This window comes from Euprymna scolopes, chromosome 2 (assembly GCF_053919585.1).
Source record: "Euprymna scolopes isolate OS-2025 chromosome 2, ASM5391958v1, whole genome shotgun sequence".
NCBI lineage: Eukaryota > Metazoa > Mollusca > Cephalopoda > Sepiida > Sepiolidae > Euprymna > Euprymna scolopes.
The window spans coordinates 162,366,148-162,389,366 of NC_136483.1; the positions used below are offsets into that span (position 1 = coordinate 162,366,148).

The window sequence follows — 23,219 nt, forward strand, 5'->3', positions numbered from 1 at the left end:
CCAATGTCATTTGCAGACTTTTCTAGCTTACGGAACAGTGTTTGCACATCAGCAGTGTTGTTCGCGAATAAAGCAATATTGTCTGTGCAATCTGTATCAGTTATGTGTGCCGTTTGATGACGTATGTTTCTGGATTCATTTAGGATGAAGCCTAACGTGTTGTGTATATCAACAGAGGTGCGAAGTACAAAGTCAAGACAGACAACGAAAAGAAAAGGGGCAAGAGTATTTTCTTGTAGAACCCCAGTGTGGATGTCGAAAAATTCAGTCGTCCCATCTGGCGACCTGACCATTGCTTGAGTGTGCTCATATAGCATCATGATAGCATTAATGACTTCATTTGGAATGCTATATTATCACTGGTTAGCTCCCACTTAAAAATAGAAATAGAATTTAAGATCAACCTTTACATTATCGTAATGCCTAGGAATTCCCATTAATCACTTAAATTATTTTCCTTATAAAAGTAAAATACTTGTTCAGTTTGATTTTTTTTTTTTTTTTTTTTTTTTTTTTTTTTTTTTTCCAAGTCACAAGTATGTACATCATAAAGCTTTTTTGTTTATGTTTTTCCACGAGTAAGAGAGGGGGGTGTGGACGAACACCAAGACCAATGAGTGGAAATACTAAGACAGTATTGAAGGGGTGTGTGGGTGAATTCCATTAATTAGTATTTACCATTGACTGTATTTCTTATTAAATATCTTTTGAATATGTGTTAATTTAATTTAATTGTTTTTCTGGATTCCAGAGTGACCGGTCTTGTACATTTGATGATTTTGGTTGGATCTAAGATCTGGAATGTGTTTGTATCTAGAATTTGGAAGAAGTACTCTCGTGCGTGGAAATGGAAAAAGGTTGATGACAAAGCTAGTCGTAAAATTGGTCTTGATGAAAATATTAAACTTCCTAGTACTGGTAAGCCTTTTTATGCTATCACATTCTAAGCTAGATTTCATCTCTTTAATTTACAAGTTTATTGTTTTTTTTTATTTTATTTTTTTTTTTCAGTCATTGATAATTCTTGTTCATAAACAGCCTTTCGCTTGTTTGCACTTTTCTTGATAACCATTCCTTGAATTTTTAAAATTTTGCACAAACATTAGTCATGATGAAAGTAAATTGGACTCTTTCCAGATTTATTCACTCGAGGAGAAGGACCCTGCATGCTCAGCTTAAGAAAATCAAATTTTATGATTAAATGAGGTGTAGGATTTTTGGTCAGCCATGTTAAATAAATAAGGGGTAGTTAACTCTATCCAAACTATGGAGATGAAAATCAGACTTATGAATACATTTTAGTATTAAAATCGATAATTTTTATTTTCTTTGTTAAAAAAAAACAAAAAAAAAACAAACAAAACTACTTGATCAATTTACGTTATTTTTTTAATGACATCTTCGTTCTGTGATGAGTATGTACATTCTAAAGATTTTTTTTGTTTAAGAAGTGTAATTCTAAATAAGCATTCTTTTCATTGTGTCATGAAGTGTTTTATTCAATTTATTGTCTATAGTAAGGATTGAACCTCCAGAAAGCCATCACTCGGAACTGATTGCTACCCAATACGTTATCATTAGAATATTGGTCTTTGCTAAGAGTTCTAGTATGAATTCTGGGAATTGTAAACCTTATCGTGTCTAGATATTTATTTTTTTTTGTCATATACACCTCAAACAAGGCGTATTGCCACTTAAGGGTAAGGAGATGGGTGAGATGTCTGTTCACATTACATTTAAACTTCTGCAAGTCAGTACAGTCAGGGAAATCACTAACTACAAGGGAATTCCAAAGTATAGCATTTTGAGGAAAGAAACTATTGGAGTAGGCTTTTCAGCATCTAGAGACCTGTACAGTAAAGGGATTTTGTGCGGTATGTATGTTGAGGGGGGTACAAGTGCTATGAGCTTATCAAAGCATATTCCATTAAACTACTTGTTAAATGGACTCTGATGTAACATTGTGGTGATAAGATAGGGGTTGGAGCTTAGTTGACGGTGGGGGACTTATTAGATTGAATACGCTTCTTTTTAATTCTGTCCAAAAGGGAGATTAGTGGTAGATGCATTAGCTCAAATATGGCAACAATAGTCCTTGCATGGGCAACTAGTGGCTTTGTATAGGTACAGAATACTTGCGAGTGTAATTTTCTTTTTACCATAGAATTATTTATTCTTCAATTTTCTTGCTGGTGGTCTAATAACTAAGAATAACAAAACTAATACTTCTACTTGATCATGGCTGACAGAATGAGAACAATCTACCACAGTTGATTTACATAAAGTGTTGATTTTGGAAATCTTTCTATAAGAAAAAAATGTGTGAAGGTCCTAAGTTATATCGGATAAAACTTGAATATAACACTACCCTGAGAATAGTAGTCTGAACAATACAAACCTTGTTCTTTTATGAGAGCCATTTCAAAAGTAATGCCTCCTATTTTTATTCCAACCGAACGGATCAGAGGGGATTACAAATTGCATTGTTATGATGACTGAACTATGCATATATAAATTTCCTCTCTCAATTGCAAATATTGATGATATGAGGCTCTTAGAAAGCAACCCCTGTCATCGATGTACGTCAGGAGCAATGATGTATTATTGAAATCCTGGTAAACATGCATTGAGAATGGTGGTGACTATGTAGCAAGTGAATTCTGGAGAACAAAAGGTTGCTCTTTTTAATGGTATCACTCTCATTTTTGTAGCTCTTAACTTTTTGAATTAAAAAAAAAAAAAAAAAAAATAGGTGGCTTTACTTTTGGTTGTTTTTGTTTTATGGCATATCAACCATTTTCAGGTTATTTAATGCCAAATCCAGTGATTTATTTATTTTTTTTATTTTAACACAACATTAATAGAATTTTTTTTTTTCCAAGTCGGTTTCTATTTAATCCATAGTTGGGACCCTAACAGGTACTACCACTCCAGGTCAGAATGGGTCTGGGAGCAATGGCAATTAAGGGTCGGGCCCCATACTCACCATCAGATATAGTTTAAGGTCATGTCCAGGATCACTTTACTTTTGGAACAACCCTTGTAAAAACAAAACAAACAAAAAACACTGAAACTTCTGTGGGGTCCTACTAGCTAATAATATAAAAAGAACATAGCAGCTAAAGTGAAATGAAACTGTCACACTATTCTCCCTTTTCTCCCAAAAAACAAACATGGTAAACCCCCCCCCCCCCAGCTCTTCAACCTTTTGAGTTTAAAAGAAAGAAAAAAAGATGTAATATTGTATTTGATGTTGCTAAAGTATATATTTTTTTATATTTTTTGTATTTGCTTTATATATTTTTTTTTTTTTCTTAATTTTTATATAATGGTTAGGTTTTGCTATATATCTGGGAGACTGAGGGTTTCAATTCTTGGTAGATTTACATTACATTTATAAAAAATACTTCATTTGATATAGCTGAGGATCATGGGTAAGTGGAGCAATCCAGGAAATTAAGTGTTGTCCTTCCTTACATCTCTTTGTGGTAGTCGGTGAAAAGGAAGTCTTCGGTTTGCTTTCAACAATGATTGATCCTTTTATTTTATTTTATTTTTATTTTTTTTTTAAATATTCTGAGGTGAATTTGTACAATTGATTTGTGCTGGAGACTTATAAGTATTAAATGTATAAACAATATCTGAAATATATGTACTGTGAAATGAACCCGTTTCAGAAAGTGCAAAGATTGAAATGTTGTGAAAATAACAAGATGAGGAAAACTGTCTGAAAAATATGAGTAAATAACGTAAATTTAAAAATTTTTTTTTTTTTATTTGAACTACTGTTCTCATTTTTCGTGTTACTTGCACAAGGTTTTTAGCTGATGTAACATCCAACCTTTTTTCAGATGTGTTTTGAACTTGGGGAATCTTCAAAATGATAATATAGTCCATGAGAATAGCTTGCTTTTGTTGCATCAGCCATGACTGGGTAGAAGTCTTAAATAATTTGCAATTGTATTAGTATCATATGGAGGATTGAACCTTCAACCTCCAAGAAAGTGTCACTTGTAACTGAATTTTACTTAATATTTTATCTAGTTACATCAGCAAAAATGTTTTGTGAATAACAAGGTGAGAATAGTAGTTTGAATAATCCAATTTATCGATCCTCATATAAAAATCAGAAACATACTTCAATCTTTTATTTTAAAGTATTTGAAATTGAAAAGAACTTAAGTTTAAATATAAATTATTGATAATTGTATTTTAATGCTAATATGTTTAACTGTAATTGGACGTCTAGTAAAACTGAAGTCTTTTTTTTTCTTTTTTTAATGACTGTTGGTTAATAGGTACATGCACATCTCTCTTTTTAAAGGTGAAGAAGCTATGCAACGTTTATTGGGTTGTCGTGGAAAGGATCCGTACAGGTAAATTTACATAACTTTTTTTTTTTTTTTTTAATCTCCTCTTGAACATATTCAAAAGAAAACAACATATGTCTTTTCAAAACAATTCTCGAATGTTTATAGTTGCAGCATTTACCCTGGGTCAGTTGGGTTAGCTCTTTACAACAATTAACTACGTCCCGAATATTTGCTGACAATGATCCAAAACTGCTTCTGCTATGAGCGCAAGCCATTCATGGTTCCAACGACGGACCCTGTAAAGGTGAGTCCAGAATCAGTTCAGCATTCTGCTTCACCATCCTCGGCAGGTTTTAAGTTGGCCATTGCAATGTTCCTTATAGCCTGGTGCTGGGTTGATGATTTCATGAATGAAATCCTCTGGGTGCTAACAAATGGTTTGGCTGAACCAAAGGCGTCTGGCAAGTTTGGGGTAGTGCATCTTGCAGCATGTGCAAATTGTATTGTTGGAGACGTTAATGGATATGGAAGATGCGGCTAGGTAGTAATGGTCGAATATCTCCAGTTTGTGCAGGTTAGTGTCCATAAAGGAGAATGTGGACAAGGGCCTGATAGATCCTGACTTTAGTGTTCATTATTTCTTTTCGAGACCAGAGCCACAATATAAGTTGATAGGTGGTATGAGCATTGTTAATTCAGTTGAGGGTGTCTTCTTCCTCTTGACCTGTTGCTGTGATGGAGCTAAGATATTTGAATGAATCAACTTCAAGGGTTTCAGTATCAAGGACAACTGGCTGTCTTTCATTTGGAAAAAGATCTGCTGTTGGTAACTTTGTCTTATTTGTGTTTATCTTCATTTCTCTAACAAGTTAGTGTGAAAAGGTTTATTAACAGTAAATATTTTGTGAATATTTCAACTTTGATTATTCTAGCCATTGTTTGCTTTTTGGTCCCTCGATAAAGGAAGGATCGGATCTAGTAATTCACTCCCATTCGTCCATTTGTTTGTACTTTTCTTAATAACCACACCTTGGATTTTGAAATTTTTGCGCAAACATTAGTCATGGTGAAAGTAAAGTTTTGCTAGAACAGATTTTTCTTATAGGGGTAAAATAAAATCTGTTTGAATTTTTTTCAGTAACCATACCATGGATTTTTTTTTTTTTTTTTTTCTAATTTTGCACAAAGAATTAGTCATGATGAAAGTAAATTTTTCACTCCTGGAGGGGGACCCCGCATGCTAGGCTAGTTAAAACTTAATAAATTTATAACAAATTACCTCATGGATTGTTTTTAATTCAGAAAAATGTTTATTATTGACATTGTTATTAAGTCTTCATTTATCAACATCTGATGACTGTACCAGTTATATTTTAAGTACACTAAAAAAACTTTTGCATCTTATATAGAACCCAGTTCCTCAAAGGAAAAAATGATTTTATATCATAATTAATTGGCCATCTTGACTTTACATTACAAACTTATGAAAAATATGTAACATATGTGTCTGATTATCTAATATTTAATGGGGGATATTTATAAAATTATTTTTAAATATCAAAAAGTTATAAGAATATCATTGTTAAGATAAGGTATAAAGTTATAAGAATATCATTGTTAAGATCAGGTATAAAGTTATTTCAAAGATATGAAAGTTGGATATGTAAATCATCCTTAAATGTTTATTTTTTTACTGACCTCAGATTATTTAAAATTTTATTTAGGTGTAATGTTCCATTATTTAATAATCACTGAAGTGTATTAATCAACATTTTTATATATACATGTTTTTGCTATGATATGCCCCCTCTTCCTCAAGTGTTGAAAGTTTAGAAAAAAAGATAACAAGGTTGATAACTGTTCAATTGGACACAGTTGAATGCAGGTGGGGTTGGTCTGTCGGGGCCTCTTTGTGGTCTGTCGGGGCCTCTTTGTGGTCTGTCGGAACCTCTTTGCGGTCTGTCGGGGCCTCTTTTACAAAGAGGTCACCACATATAAAGGCTCAGGCCATTCGAGGATAAGGGTTAGTGTATGTATTGCAGTTATTGGGAAAGTTGCGTAATAATTGTTGAAGTAATTTGGTATAATTAGATCATTTACATTGTTTTCCCACGATGGTGTTGCACACACCCAGATCCCAATTGGAATATATTGTTTTCTCTGAGTTTTATTTTTGTGTGAGCCATTTATCAGATTTATTGATAATTTTCTTAACAATCTATCGTCTGCATGTTTCAGTAATTTGTCATTCGGTAATTTGTCGGTGAAACTTGGGAATCTTTTAAATTCTTAGTTAACTATTCTGCATTTGTACTGAAATTTCACAAGGGCTAAATTCAGTTCCAATATTTTTTTTTCTCAATCCGACATGGAAATTTTTTATTTCATTTTATTGACATTTTACTATTTCTTGTATATTGCCTTGAAGATAAGCAAATTTTAATCCTGAGCTATTGATTATTTTGACAAAATAAACATTAAAAAACATTTTTTTTTTTTTTTTTCTTCAGTATCTTAGGTTTAAAAGCTGACTCCACTGATGAAGATATTAAGAAATATTATAAGAAACAAGCCATATTGGTGCATCCAGACAAGGTATTTTATTTGTTTTCCTGTTATTGTTTAGTTTCATGTTTAGCCTTTTTGATTTTCAGAATCGTTGATATATTCTGTAGTTTGAGTATATGCATTTTTTATTTTCTTAATTTTTTTGTTTGAAAAAAACCCCCCCAAAAAACACACATATAATTTTATATATAAAAAAAATTATCCAGATAGTTTAACTATATTAGTTCTTTAGTGTGGCTTGATAGACAAGCAGCTGGAACGGAAACTTTTTTAGTCATTCAGTTCATGAAAAAAAAAGATCTTTTTATAGAAACACTGTCAATCACTTATTATGGCTCTCTTCATTTTTACAAAGATTTTTGCATTATTACTAATGGTCATTACTGATTTCAATTACCACACTTCTCAATCCATGAAGGGGAATATATATATATATATATATATATATATCTATATATAGACATATAATCACACACAATTCCAACCAATTTTATGAGAGTTCATCCTTTAGAACCCACCTCAAAAATTGAATAATAAATACTAACATTGTATTTAGTGCTGGAACAGGACGTAGTTCCTAATTCAATCTGAGGCAATGTCAGATTTTCCTCTTAATCTTTCTCTCTCTCAGACATATATAATCTCTCATTAACTTGTTCAAGGTCCAAGTAATACAGGAGTTATTTATTATCAGATATGAAATGTTCCATAACATTTTTACTATTTCTCTTCAACATTTAAAATTTTGATACATTATCATAAAATGAGATCTGAAAAAAAAAAAAAAAAATCGAACTTAGTCATTAAATGTTGAAAAAAAAATTTTTTTTTTCTAACTAATTAGTCTGAATACTCGTCCCATGGCAGGTTAATAATGTAACACATTTGGAACATTTAATAATTCAAAGAAATAAAACCACAAAATGCTTCAATAAAATCTGAAACATTTTTATACAATTATGAATTGGACAAGACTTTTGCTTTATCATGACTGAATGAGAGCAAGTTGGATATTATATTGGCTGAAATATTGTGAAAGTACAACCAAGATGAGAACACTAATTCAAAAAATTCAAATCTAAATTATCAAATCTCTTAAAAATTAAAAAAACAGAAGTCCCCTTTGAAATTTCATACATATTCCAAAGTTTGACAAGATCGACCTGAAATTCCAAAACAAAAGCAGATCTTTCCTACCAAATTTCCAACAATTTGAGTATATATTGATATAGAAAATAATTCCCTGATTTTTTTTTTGCTAATCAAAGAACAAAATGGTAATTTTATTATTTTTAATTAAACACCTAGTTTACTTTGGCAATACCAATATTCCAAAAAAAAAAAAAAAAAAAAAATATAATGGTTACGGGTGTAAAATATGAGCTTGGTGTGCTGGGTTCAAGTTTTGTCAGATTTAGTGGATTAGTCTTGGAAAAATTATGAATCCGAATATCCTCTCCCTCCAGTTGTGGTTAAAATAGGATAGACTAGACTCTCAAATCATGATTGTGCAACTAATCTAAGAGCAGAAAAACTCTGAAATAATGTAAGTTTTTCTGATAGCCCTAAAATGATTTCCAATTGTTTTTGACTTGAGCAATGCTGGTTCAGTAGAAAATCTGTTGGAGATTGCACAAACCTTGCTTCACAATAGGCTTCCTTCTTACAGAGGATTCCATTGTCCACTGAACTCTCTAACTGCTGGTTCAGAAGTTTGGTCAGAAATTGTGCTATCTTTGCTTCACTAGAAAATTTCTCATGTAGGGACTTTTCTTTCGAGCATATTGGTCCTGGATATGACCTTAAACTATATCTGATGGTGAGGCCCCAGCTTTCAGGCTTTGGGAAGTATGGAGCCACCCTTTAATTTCCATTGCTCCCAGGTCTACTCTCTACCGGAGTGGTAGTACCTGTTAGAGTCCCAACTATGGATTAAATAGAAACCAACTTGAAAAAAAAAAAAAAACATATTCTAATAAAGAAATTTTCTTCAAAATCACTGGATTTGGCATTAAATAACCTGAAAAGGGTTGATGTGCCGTAAAACAAACAAACAACCAAGCAATTTGAGGATATTTCTTGAAACTGAACAGCGATCTTAATATTCTGTACATTACTGCATAGAATTTCTAATTATAAATTATTTGACCAAACACTTTTTTATAGATAAATTTAAGAAATTTCCATTCTCTGAATACTGCTCCCTTTTGATGTTAATCAAAATAACACTGGTTTGCACTGTTTTTTTAAAGCTTTAACATATAATACCTGAGTATGTCAGAGTGTAAGAAGGCTATAACAATTGAGGAAATTAGTGTTGAAGTGATGTGACTTATGAACAATAATAGACAAACAAATGAAGGTTTTTTTTTAATTTTTTTATTTTAATTTTTTAAATTCTAATCTCTGTATATTTTCCAAAAACAATGGCAAATGCAAATCAGTAAATATCGACTTACTGTTTGAAATAACTGAGATGGTGGAAGTGTTCAATATTTCAAGAATATCATCTCTTTTTCAAAAAGAAAAAAAAAAAAGAATGTTGTTTATCAATTTTTGTTCATACGTCACATCACTTCAACACCTGGTTTCTTGCATTGCTATCAACATTCTTATGCTCTTACATTATTTACCAGCAATGCTTTTATCAAACTACCTCTCCCTTTTATATAATACTTGATTTTAGGTTGGCTTTCTTCTTGTAATGATTCCAAAACTCCTACTCCTTTTATCTAATCAGATTACATTTCTGAAATAGAAGACTACACCAGGAATTTGTATATTTCAATTTGTTTGTAAGTGAATTGACTGCATCATAACATTTATTCATTGAAACCGCAAAGTTCCCCACAAATTTTTTTGCAATGGATATGAGGAACAAAATGGCTTATTCTGGTCTGCTAGTTTGGCTCTAAATTTAACACTGGTCACCTTCATAAAATCCATAATTTTTTAAAGTTCTAAAACGACATATCTGCAAATATAATAGAATCAATTAGTTCTCATACTCTTCCAACCTATTGTAATAGAAATAGACACCTATGAAGTGGTTGTGGATGAAAGCACTTTTTTTTTTGTAAATCTCTAAATCTTCTAATCTATCCTTGTTATCTTTATTTCCAGAATTCTCAAACAGGGGCCGAGGAAGCTTTTAAAATTCTTCGCCATGCCTTTGAAATGATTGGAGAGCCTGTAAGTAACTTGTATAGAAGCCATTTGCATTTTTTTTTTAACTTCAGAATTTAAGTAAATGATTTTTTTTTCTTAAATAGAAATTCACACACGAAAGCTATTTTCTGAACACACGTATGTGCATAAGATGTGAATGAACATATGCTACCATAGCAAAACTTAAAATGATCTTAACAAAAAAAAAACTTTTCTCAATTTTAAACAAGAGTAACCTGTCTTTTTAGATTTACCTTTTTTAATCCACATTCATATTGCTTTGATATTATGTGAATGCTAAAAAAATCTTTGCCCTATTCAAGTTTGCTACTTGAAATACTTAAAACATTAATTTAAAATGTTTTGTTCATATTTTTTTTGTTGTAAACATGACATAAAATCTTATTTATTCGTATAAATATTCCAAATTTTGGTAATTTGGATAAATTCATATCTTTTTAAATATGACCACAACGAAAGTAAGAAAAAGAAAATTTATTTCATTTGCAATTTAGAAATAGATTGGAATTTTTTGAAAATCAAGTCTAGAGAGGGGGGATTTTAAAGAAATAAAACAATATTGGGAAACGGAAGTATTTGCTATATTAAAATCAAAAAGATAAAGAAAGTAAATAAAGAACAAAAGTTAATATCCCTTTTTTTTTTCTCAAAACCAATTTTCCTGAGTTAATCATGTGACCCAATATCACACACACACACATATATATAAAAGATGACATCTCTATTGTACAAAGTTGAATCAACTTGAAGTAAAGCATTTTGGCTTTACCATTAAATGTGAGAAATGGGCTCAACTTTCGCATTCATTTAAATATTAGATTTTAAATTTAGATTAAAATTCAGAGCTTCCCCTCATATAGAACACTCTAGAAAATCTGATTTGTACTTGTAAAAATCATTCAACCATATAACACCCATGTCTTAATGTTTGTACATGATTTAAAAGTTAAACAATATATTCCTTCATTGAATTATCTTTTTGAAAATATAAATATTTCTTATAAGAAATAGAGAAAAGGTAAAAAGGAGGCGGGGGGGGGGCTGCACAGTTAGAATTTGATTCCTGGGCAATGTCAAGTAGATACAACTAGTTAATGATATAAAATGATTCCACACATCAAAATCATCTATTATATAAAAGAAAACCTCAAACATTACAGCCTTGCTGCCCATAACTAGCCAAAAGATAAACCTTTTAACATTTTGTGTTCTTTCACATAAATATAAATACACTAAGCTAAATTTTATTGCAAGAATTGTTAATCTCGTGAAAGCTTTTGTATAATTTAAAGTTTTTTATTTCAGGAAAAACGAGTCAAATATGATGCACAGATGCAGCAGTCGGATCAAGCAATGGTTTGTACCAGTTATGTTACACAATCTTTAATAGTGTTCATCTATGATGCAAGTACCCCCCCCCCCTACAATCTCTATTAATCATTTTCTGATTCTTTTAATTTGTCATTTTTTTATTTTTCTCGTTCAAGGTTCAAACATTTTCAAAAGTCCACTTTCCAGTTCTTACAGATCAACTGTTTCCCAATACCATTCTGTATAGTCTTGTCTAATCGTCTGCTTTCGTGTTTTTCTTGGTTTGTTAACCTTTCTGTGATTTAAGACCAGCATGCTTATTTGTACCAGCGTAATCTATTTATCCCTAAGATAACCTCAAATATAGTGCTTTAATATGTTCTTTGATTAAATTTCATATTGAAGATTTGTTTGATTGTGGATATTTCATTGCACTGCAGTCTGACAAGAAGACTGGATGAGATCCATAAAGGTTCTTCATTAATGTAGCCAAATTTGAAAATTGAAATATTGAATTTCAAGTGAAACCAATGGCATCTACTCAATTATCGTGTCACAGTAATGAACATATCCAAAAATTACAAAAGAACAAAACAAAAAACGATAAGGTAGAAAATTAATTATTAATGAAAATAGTTTTGGAAAACAACGAAAATTGAGTTTTGCTAAAAAAGAAACAGTTCTAATTGTAACAAAAGGGAGGTAAATATTTTCTGAAAATCTTTGGCAAATTTAACAAAACTTAATTTTTGCTAATTGTCTTTGAAAACTGGTTTCATTAATTTCTTACCTTATCGTTTTTCATAATTTTTGGATATGTTCATTACTGCGACATGACTACATACATAAATACAATTGGTTTCACTTGAAATTCAATATTTCATTTTTCAAATTTTGCTACAATAAACAAATGTGGTATTTTTTTTTTGGTTCTCTTTATCAGGGCTTTCAATTGTCTAAGCATGTTCCATGTAACACCCTCCCTATTTTATGAATAATCTTTACCCCTCCCATTTAATCCCCCCCCCACCTCTCCAATTTGTGTAAATCTTTTCCAAATTTCAAGTAGGTAAGTTGAGAGATGATAACCAGTTTTGTATGCTAGAAGTGTAAAACAATGAATATAGAGAACTCTAAAGAAAGTATTTGTAGATATTTATTTTGCTCAGTTTTGTTACTATTGGCGTATGGAGAGGAGCTAATGGTGTGTTTGCAAAAGTTAAGAATGAGTAGTTAGGAGCTAAAGGATTTCTATTAACTTTCTCAACCAATATTACACATGTGAGGGTTGAGATAATGCATTGTATGGAGAGAAATTATGAGAATGATGCAAATGGATGTATGAGGGCTGATGACCTCGTGAAGATTACACAGTATAGAGAAATGTGATGTTGTGCAGAACAGGAGACTTTGTTGGTTTGGTCACATTGACAGATTACATGAGACTTTTTGATTTGTGAATGCAGAACAGTTGAGATAACAGGGTTAGTTTGCAAGGGAAGTCCAAGGAACACCCGAGAAAGTGATAAGGATGTATTTGAGTGAAAGAAGGATAAAGACCTGTCCAGGGATAGGTTAGTTTGGAATTCAGTTTCTTTTACATGCCAGCATGTAAAAGAAACTTAAACTGAATGATGTAATTTTTATTCAACTTGCATAGAAAATAAAAACAATCCCTTTTTGTAGATTATCCATAAAAATGTGTTATTGACAAAAATATTATTTTCCACTACTTTATTTTTCTTTTTTTTTCTTTTGCCAAATGTTTACATGATTTTGGAGTTAATTTTTAATGTATAAAGTTTTTTTTTTTTTTTTTTTAAATATATAAAATATAAAAAAATTATTTTTGCAGAGGGAGTTTGCTGACCTCTTAAATAAATTAAAGGAACGATTTAAACAAGTAAGCATATATATTTTGTCCTCCAAATAAATGTTCACTTTGACTTTGTAGCTTATTTTAATTTCCTTGCAGTACAAATAACACTCAATATTATCATGACTGATAAAAGGGAGATAATCTGCAAATAAGTTGAAGACGGCCAGATTAATATTGAGTGAAATTTGTTTGCTTGGTTGCTACATAAGACATTTTTCCTAAAGTATTTAAAGTGTTTTTTTTTTTTTTTTTTTATAAATGTATTGATAAAAAATCAATATTATCCGATTTTAATAAAGTTTTCTGTCCATATTACATTTTACTGAATAGGTTTTCCTCAAAATCTGTTAAAATTATATCCTCCCTGTTACTCAATTTTAGTACAAAATATAATTTAATGCTTAAATATTGTGAAACATTTGTAGCCTATTGTGAGGTTGAAAAAAATTAGTTTTGTTTTGACTTGTTTTTGCAGTAGCTTATTAATATATTTAACATTTTAAAATAAAATTAATATCAAGATAGTGACAGGAAAGGAAGGAATTCTTTAACCAATTACTTATATAAAAAAAACTATTTAAAAAAAAAAAAAAATTATTAATTAAAAAAAAAAATTGAATTCCAATCCAAGAATCCCTTTGTTTCATAATTGTTTTTGAAATAGATAATTGATAAGTTGTATTACTTGGACTACTTTTCTCATTTTGGATGTTATTCTCAGTTTCGACTGATATAACCTTCAACCTTCTGATTTCTCTTGTCGGACTTGGAAATGTGTATGGAATTTCAGATGGAACCATTTATTTAAACTACACGTATAACTCCTTCTCTTGTCAGCCATAACTGAATAGAAATTTTGAGTAATTGATCAGAGGTTGGATTGACTGAAATGTGAGAATAACGTCCAAAATGAGAATTGTAAACTTTAATACAAATAATAAAAAACAATTTTCGAAATTTATCAGTTCATTTAAAAAAATAATCTGGTTATTTAAATTTAATTCAATTAATAATACTTCAAAATTTTCAAATTAGGTTTATGCTGTTCAAAGGTTAAAAAGAAAAAAAGCATCCCTAGCCATCTTTGGAAATAAATGTAAATAAATATTAATTTACAAGCGTGTCATAAACAATCAGTTTTAATTAGATTTTCTTTCAGTTGAGGGGAATAAACATTCTTCTAAACTTAGATTGGAATGTGATATTATTTTTAGATAAGGTCTTATAAAAGATTATGTAAAATTTATAATTTGTATTTTGTAATTTTTCTATTGAAAATGTAATGTTTTCAACTCGTGTAATTCTTTTTGTCATTAAATTTTGTATGAACAGAAAACTTACTGTTTTAATAAAAATTCAGAAACTTATATCTTTGCATTTCCTAAGTCTGCATTTGAATACAATTTCTAATAGGTTTTATTTAAAAAAAAATTTTTTTGTCCAGAATTCATCCTATATCAAAAACAAATAAAGAAAAATCTGTATGGTGTATGTACCTGTGACAAAACGAAAATATATTCCGAAAATCACATAAATTGATCAACTAGTTTTATTTTTATAATGAAAATCATTTTTAGCAATTAAGAATTTGTATGTATTATCTCCCTTTTTTTTCTTTTTTTTTTCAAAATGGTGAGCGAGACTGTCATTTCTCGGATACTCATGAAATTGTATTTCCTTATTTATAAATAAAGCTAGTTTGTCAATTGACATGATTAGTCAAATAGTTTCATTTCATCCTGCGTATGTACATCAGAGATTATTTACTTTTGCTTTTTAATCCTTTAGCACCTGAATTATGATGTAGATGATTAAAAAATATTAATTTTAGTTAGTTTAATCACTATTGTTACAAGACTGGAATAATCTTTCATTATGAAGCTCAATAGTTAAACTAGCACTGAGAATTTTTGCATTTCATAAACTTACCTTGATTATTATCCATAGTGCTGGAAAAAAAGTGTTAATGACAACAAACGAAATCCACTCTCTGCATACTGAATATGAGCAATGGGCAGTTCCAATCTAAAGGTATCTGGCATATACACAGTTACTGAACTAATATGTACAAGGCGTGTTTGAATCGATTCCCACTATATTTATGCCGTTATTCATTTACTTACGACAATGAATTAGTTCAACCAGGTCATAAAGGTTAAATATAGCGAATTGTGGACAAAAACCAAAAATTTCTCTAAATATACTAATTTTATTAGTAAGAAAAATGGCACAAATGATTTCATATTTACCATAATTTAAGATCACTTTTTTTAACCATGCTCTAGTTCATCACCTCACAGATGCTAAACTTCTGACTGACCAACAATATAGATTTAGGCAAGCCCGTTCCATAGCAGACATCCTAACTGTAATATCTGAACGTATATACCATTCACTGGGCGGAGCGGTAGCTCTAGATATGTCTAACGCTTTTGACAGAGTATGGCATGAGGGTCTCCTCAGGAAAATTAGATCATATGGTATCTCTGGTAGAATATGTAACATAATTAAATCCTTCTTAGATAAGAGAAAAATCCAGGTTGTCCTCTACGGTCATACATCTAAACAATATGATATAAATGCGGGAGTGCTTCAAGGGTCTATCCTTGGACCTCTATTGCTCTTAATATTCATAAATGACTTCCCCGACAAAATTGCCTGTGAGATGGGTATATATGCTGATGACACCACACTCTATAACAGGCACGACAGGAAAACAAATGAACACATATCTAAAGAAATGGCAGAAACACTAGAGGATGACCTCCAATCTGTAGTGAAATGGGGATAAAAATGGTCACATTCAATGCCGCCAAGACTAAACTTGTTTCCTTCAATAATTACAAGAAACCTTCTCTACCACCAATGGTCAATGACTCTTTATCTGAGAGTACATCTTTCAAACTCCTTGGCCTAATGTTCACAGGAAACATGAGTTGGAACAATTATATTGAAAGCATTGCCAGGGCCGCTGTGAAGAAGGTAGGCTCTCTCTACCATGCTAGAAAACTACTAACACCTGAAAGTATCCTGTACCTCTATAAGGCCACCATTCGGCCATGTATGGAGTATTGCTGTCATATTTGGGCTGATGCATCTGCTACTAGTCTCTCGCTCCTAGAAAAGGTTCAAAAGAGTCGTCAATCTGATAGGCCCTGAACTGGCATCTCAGCCTCTGTCCCATTGACGAAATGTAGCATCCCTCTTCCTGTTCTACAAGTATTTTAATGGTGAATGCTCTGACGAACTGCAAGCACTTGTGCCCCCACGACATAAACACCCTTGACAAACCCGACAGACAGCTAAATCTCACCCCCACACAGAGATCCCTAGATGTAAAAGATCTTTCTATTCCAGTAGTTTCTTCCCCAGAACTGCTAGACTTTGGAATTCCATTCCAGGTCCCTGCTTCCCCAACTGTACTGACGTGCAGAAGTTCAAGTGTAACATGAACCAACATCTTGCTGCCCAAATCCCTACATAGTACCCCAGTAGTTGTTGCCCCTGATAGTAGCCCTCTACACCAAAGTGGCAATGTGCCTTGTTTGGGGTGAAAATGTAATAAAAAAAAAAATAAATAAATAAATATGAAAACTATTTCAATAATGTTCAAATATGAATCTTAAGTTTAAAAAAAAAATTAAATTCCAACCAAATTAACTTAAAATGTTTGATTCTTAATAATCCAGGAAGCCAACATGATGAAATGTGACCAATGTGGTGGGAAGCACCAACGTATTCCTGTGGATAAGCCCTGGTATAGTGCACGTTACTGTGATAAATGTAATATAAACCATCCTGCCAAGGAGGTAAGTGATTTCTTCATTGAAGAATAAAAAAAAAAGCTATCATGATTGCAATGTTGGTACACCCTAACAAAAACAGAAAAACAAATTCTCTAATTTTCACAGAATTTTAACCATTTATTTATGAATGTGTTGACAAAATTATAATGCTTGTGCAAATTAGTTTCCTCAAAAATCTTGCGTGTCTTGTGGTGCTCAGTTGCTGAATAATAGAAAAGAAAAACAAAATGAGGATGTCCAGTTATCCTCAACAATCTTGCAAACTAACATATTATCGCCGATCATATGCAAATGAGATGCTGAAAGTTTGCATAAAACCGTTTTTCAGACTAAGTCCATTCAGATTTTGAAGTAGCGAGCTTTGACAGCAGTGTCTGATTTAACCTTGGACATTTAGTTGAAAGGGCAGAATAATTACCAATATTTTAACCACATAATGTGTCACATAATGGAGAGATTAATTTCTTCAAATATTTAATGGAAATTTTTTTTGGCTTCAATTAATTATTGAAGTTGTGTAAATTATGAAAGCTTTTTTTTTTTTTTCACTTGTATAAATATGTATTATTATTCATCAAACTACTGTTCTCATCTTGTGTGATTTTCACAACGTTTCGGTCAATATAACCTCCGACCTTTTTCAGGTGTATCTTGTTGAACTCTGGAATGTTTCTGTCAAACTCAGGAATTTGGACGAAATTTTGAGCGGAACCCTTTATTTACTTCACGGGAGTAGTATGCTCTTGTTCCGTCAGCCATGACTGGATAGAGGTCCTAAGTAATTTGCAAATGTATATTTCGGTCGTCCACACTGAGAATTGAACCTTCAACGCAATCGAAGTATAGATTTACGAATTACTTAGGACCTCTATCCAGTCATGGCTTACGGGAACAAGAGCACGCTACCCCCGTGAACCGTGAAGTAAATAAAGGGTTCCGCTCGAAATTTCGTCCAAATTCCTGAGTTCGACAGAAACCTTCCCGGTTTCGACAAGATACACCTGAAGAAGGTCGGAAGTTATATCGACCAAAATGTTGTGAAAATCTCATTCAAGATGAGAACAGTAGTCCGATGAATAATACATATAACCAATCTTCATCTCAGAAATTGTATAAATATGTGGAAATGTTATCAATAAGAAAATGTTGCTTTCAATTTTGAGGAGGAAAAATATCAAATTAACTTTTTTTTTACTGCTTTTTGTAGTCCAGCAATACAAGTTTGAAAGTTGATTTATAAGCTCCTTTTACTGAAGCCTAATTTGCATATTCAAACCTGTATGGTTTTTTAATTTTTTTATTTTTTTTATTTGCTTGTTTTCTGTAAAGTAAAAAGCAATTTGTATGCTGACGGTTGTAGAAATTTCAATTAATCAAATCTGTTTGAATTTATTACTAGCTCTACTCGGTCACACGTTGCTGTAGCTCCATTTGATTGAATGGAAAACAAAAAAAATGCATTATGTTCATATTTTCATTACTTGTGGCAATACAATATTTTGTGGTATTCCATTTTCTGTGCAGATATAAAGAATGTCTGTTTGGCGAATGTGCAACATACGACATATACTTCATGTGAGAAGTAATTTGTGTAGATGTAAGTCACACAAATGTAAAAATTGTTCCTGAACTTTGTTGATGGTTATTGCAAATGCCAAGCGAATTGTGAAGTGCAATATCTTACATTAAAATATTCTATGCATTTCGCTGATGCCCGTTTTTCCTGAGGGTGACAGAGGGGAAAAATATGAGGGCTTAATTTTACTATAGACATGTATGTGAGCACGCACTGGAAAATGCTTAATTTAAAAATTTAGATTTTTTTTGCATGAAAGTGTTATTGCTAATAAATTGAAAGAATAAACCAACAAAGTGGGAAACCGATGATAATTCAAAAGAAAAGAATGTAAAAATGTTGGATAAGTTTTTTATTTTTTATTTTTTTTTTTAAAGAAAATAGTTTGGCAACTTGTTTTTTTTTTTTTTTTTTTTTTTTTTTTTTTTTTTTTTTTCAAATAAATGTTTATTTTCGCACTTTGAGAAAAAATATTGCTTTCAAATTCAATACATGTAAATGAGAATATTCATAAACTTTTTTGGTACTTCTTCGTTATTGTAGCAAAAATTGAAATATTGATTTTATTTTTAAGTGAAACGAGTGGTAAATCTACTTGCTATGTCTCGGTAATGAAAATATCCAAAAATTACAAAAAATAAGGTAGAAAATGAATTAAAGAAAATAGTTTTCAAAGAAATTAAATTTTAGCTATTTCCCTTGCGCTTACATCATGTCACATACAAAACAAACATGGCTGAAATTTTTTTTTTTTTTTTTTTAATCATGGAAGTAAGTTTTATGTAATATTCCAGAAATACTTAACTAATTGTGACATGTCAGTTAGGTAGATAACATTGCTAATTGTTGAAATTGATATAAAATGTAAATAGTTATCATTCCTTTAATTAAAAATAAACTTTTTAGTTGTCGGATTTTGCTACAATAAATGAAGCACCCTTTTTATTGGTTGATCTGTACAATAAACATCTCATATTTTTTTTTTTTTTTTTTTTAAATTTTGAGTGGACGATTAACGATTTTAGAGTATCCAAAACAAAATGCAAAAAATTCAATATATAAAGATTTTTAGGGGGGAGCTCAGCTTCTAATACGTTTTAGTAAATCCATCCCCCTTATTGGAAACACTGAACCGAATTATTGCCCATATAATTGGGAGGTTCTCTTCATCTTTTTACAATATGTTCAGTAGATTATTATGTATTAGACGGCGCTTATGTCAACGACTCATCAAATCTAAGGGAGATAACTAGCATAGACATAGCAAAAATAAGCATATTTTGTAAGATATAATTTGGGACGCTGAAATAATCAGAACAATGTAAGAATATTTAGTGAAAAAAAAAAGAGATAAACAAAATAAGCTTACACGAATACTATACCTGCAAGCGCCGGTTAAAGTTAGTCCCGGAAATTTCAACAAAAAGAAAACAAGTTAATCAACGAACTTAAGATATAACAATGTTAAGTAACAAAAGAAACTTATTAATTAACGTACACAAAACATGAATGAAACGATGTAATTAACAAAAATGAAATAAACTTGTTAATTAATGGAAATGAAAATTATATCACATATTGCTCACTGATGGCAATAATTATACTGGGGAATACTTCTCCCTTTCCCTTTTCTGCCACAGAAACTCCAGGAGATAAAGGTGGAACATTTCAGTTCTCGTCCCCAACAATTTTCGGATGTCTCTTGGCATGAGACCAAAAACCTTCAGTTAAAAATAAGAAATTTGTTTTTCTTTATTTTAGTAAATCGTAAAAACTAATGAAAAGCATATAAATTTCAATGCTAATTATTTTTAACGTATCTTTAATAATTAAAAACGGCAATTGAAATGTTAATATCTTAACGTATCTTCATCTTAATTCAATTGTCTGTGTGGATGCTGTCATCAGGATTGACTAAGTTCGTATCATGGATGATTGTGGCATGTTCATAGATGCCGTTTTCATACTCGCCTAAAGTATCATACGCAGCCCAACCATCAGATATGATACGCGTTTTCGGCAAAATCCACGATCAAATTATTGGGAACAATGTTTCTCTCTCTCTCTTTTCTACAGTTGTTACATTACATTTATTGCTATTTCTTTCTATTGCTCCAAAGACCCATCCTCCATCTCTAAATCTACCTCTGTTGTATTTTCGTTTAAAGAAGTAGGATTCATTAATTTCTACTTCTTTTGGTGTGTTATCTAAAGTTAACCCTCCCAGCAATATTGGTTTGGGATATTGGTATCCTGCTCACAAACTTCTCTCATAAATTGCTTCCAATCTACAATGGCATGGGATGCAATGCCGACTTCTTTCTCAATTGCAGTTTGCTTCATATCTATACGCCAACAAAAAATAATCATAATTATTCGCAGACGTTTTTTTTTTTTTTTTTTTTTTTTTTTTTTTTCAAAAAATGACCCCTTTCGCACGCTAACAACTGACCTACAGCTCCGGCATACTCAATACCATCCGTCTGATAGTTTACTTCTTTTAGTAAACGTTCTAGGGATTTCACATGCTAGAATTCCCTATCAATCCAATGGAAGCTGCAAACTGAATATCATCCTGTTATTTTTGGTAAAATCGAACTAAATGTCCAATTTAACTCACTTATTTCTCGTGGAGTGAAGACCTGGTCCACTATACGTTCTTTAGAAACTCAGGGACGTCCTAAATTAGACATGCGACATGCTGTCTATTCTAAGAAATCTTAGTAATGATTCTGTAGCTGAAAGCAATAAAAACAAATTAAATTCCTATAGCCAATTAAAGTTTATTTTTTGTATAGCCAACAATCAAGAAGTTGTCCAATTAGCCAATGAAAAATGCTTCCCTTGTTTAAAAAAAACAAAAAAAAAGCAAACACTTTATCTTGTGCAGAATTTTTGAACGTTATTTTTTTAATACATTTGTACATAATAGTAAAAAAAAAAAAGGCTGTAGTCACAGACAGAAATGACTGATTACCTAAGATAAAGAAAAACAAATTATTTTTTAATTATTTTTGTTTAAAAAAAAATTACATTGACGGTTTAAATATTTCAAAAACTCCTTCGAAAATGTTTTCTATTTTCGTTGTTTTGTATACGTGTTAATTATTATGCGCCCCAAATTATACCTTGCAAAATGAAACTACAAAATAGTAAAAAATAAATAAAACCTGATTCATAGCCAGAAATTGACGGTTTAAATACTTCAAAGTCTCCTTCAAAAAGTTTTAATCATCCTGACGCTAACTAATTATCTAAAATAAAGAAAAACAAATTTCTTATTTTTTATTTTCGTTTTAAAAAAATATTAAAATGACGGTTTTTGTTTTGTATACGTTAATTAATAAGTTTATTTTGTTACTTAACATTGTTATGTTAAGTTCGTTGATTTACTTCACTAACTTATTTCCTTTTCGTAAACCGTTTCAGCAATATCCAGAACTCGGCTACAGTAATCATATAATCATTTTTTTTTTTTTTTTCATTTAACATTCTTTCATTGTCCTGATTATTTCAGCGTCCCAAATTATCCTGCAAAATATGCTTATTTTTGCTATGTCTATGCTAGTTATCTCCCTTAGATTTGATGAGTCGTTGACATAAGCGCCGATTAGACACTCATTTACCAGATTCTGCAAAAACAAAAAAAAAAAATGCTAAAAATTCAGTATTTAAAGATTTTAAGGGGTCACTCAGTTTCTAATACAAAGTGAGAAGTTTGTGGTGGTTTCACGATGAAACTTGTTTTAATTTAGCGTTTTAATATTAAGTGAAAATACGTTATTTGGATGTAAATTCCGAAACTCATTTTTAAATAATTTAAACGACTAAAATACTAATTAACCATAATTAGTAAAATTGTCCTCAAACAATTAAACAGGCTCTTCAATAAATCTGTTTCGTGTATCCGTTGAGTAGTTTCAATATGAGGGATAGATTTATCAAAAGATTTTATTAGGAACTGAGCACCCACTAAAAGTCAAAAAATATAATGGCTGTGTGCATTGTAAAAGTATAATCAATATCATGTGACCGGTGAATCACCAGCGGTGACAGTTCTTCATATAAAGATAGCAATATCGTTATACAGAAAACCACCTAATTTATTAAGTAAAAATTAAGCAGAATGTTATATTTAAGGAGATATAAAAACACACATGTGTATGATGAAAATGCTATGCCAAAATGTCGACGCAATCGGACCAGTAGTTTTTTTAGATTATAAGTAACAAATGTTTCCATTTTTATTTACATAGATTTTAATCTGATTCTGCTTTCCCAATTTCAGGGTGATGTCTGGGCCCAGACTTCCATGTTAGGATTTTTGTGGCACTATTATGCATGTATGGAAGGTCACGTGTATGACATTACAGAATGGGTATCTTGTCGTGTAAGTATTGAAATTCTACCAAAATTTTCCTGAGAAATGTTTCTATTAAAATAAAGTTCTGCTTGTTTACAATTAATATATCCGTTTTGAGTTTATCAAAATTCAAAGCCCAAACAAATTAAATGGGGGTGTATAAAGTAGATGAAATTCATTGTAAATTAAAAATACTGAATTTGATAGACTTTAT

General features: G+C 31.0%; 1 protein-coding gene across 1 annotated transcript in view; it reads left to right on the forward strand.

Moving 5' to 3' along the window:
- LOC145298222 (uncharacterized) overlaps positions 1-23,219 on the forward strand; it is an 88,455-nt gene that overhangs the window by 50,615 nt on the left and 14,621 nt on the right. The window contains exons 4-11 of the mRNA XM_080144307.1: positions 752-918; positions 4,325-4,376; positions 6,824-6,908; positions 10,005-10,073; positions 11,376-11,426; positions 13,237-13,284; positions 16,950-17,069; positions 22,931-23,032. Of these exons, the coding sequence (XP_080000433.1) occupies positions 752-918; positions 4,325-4,376; positions 6,824-6,908; positions 10,005-10,073; positions 11,376-11,426; positions 13,237-13,284; positions 16,950-17,069; positions 22,931-23,032 (694 nt within the window). The remainder of the gene's footprint in view (positions 1-751; positions 919-4,324; positions 4,377-6,823; positions 6,909-10,004; positions 10,074-11,375; positions 11,427-13,236; positions 13,285-16,949; positions 17,070-22,930; positions 23,033-23,219) is intronic.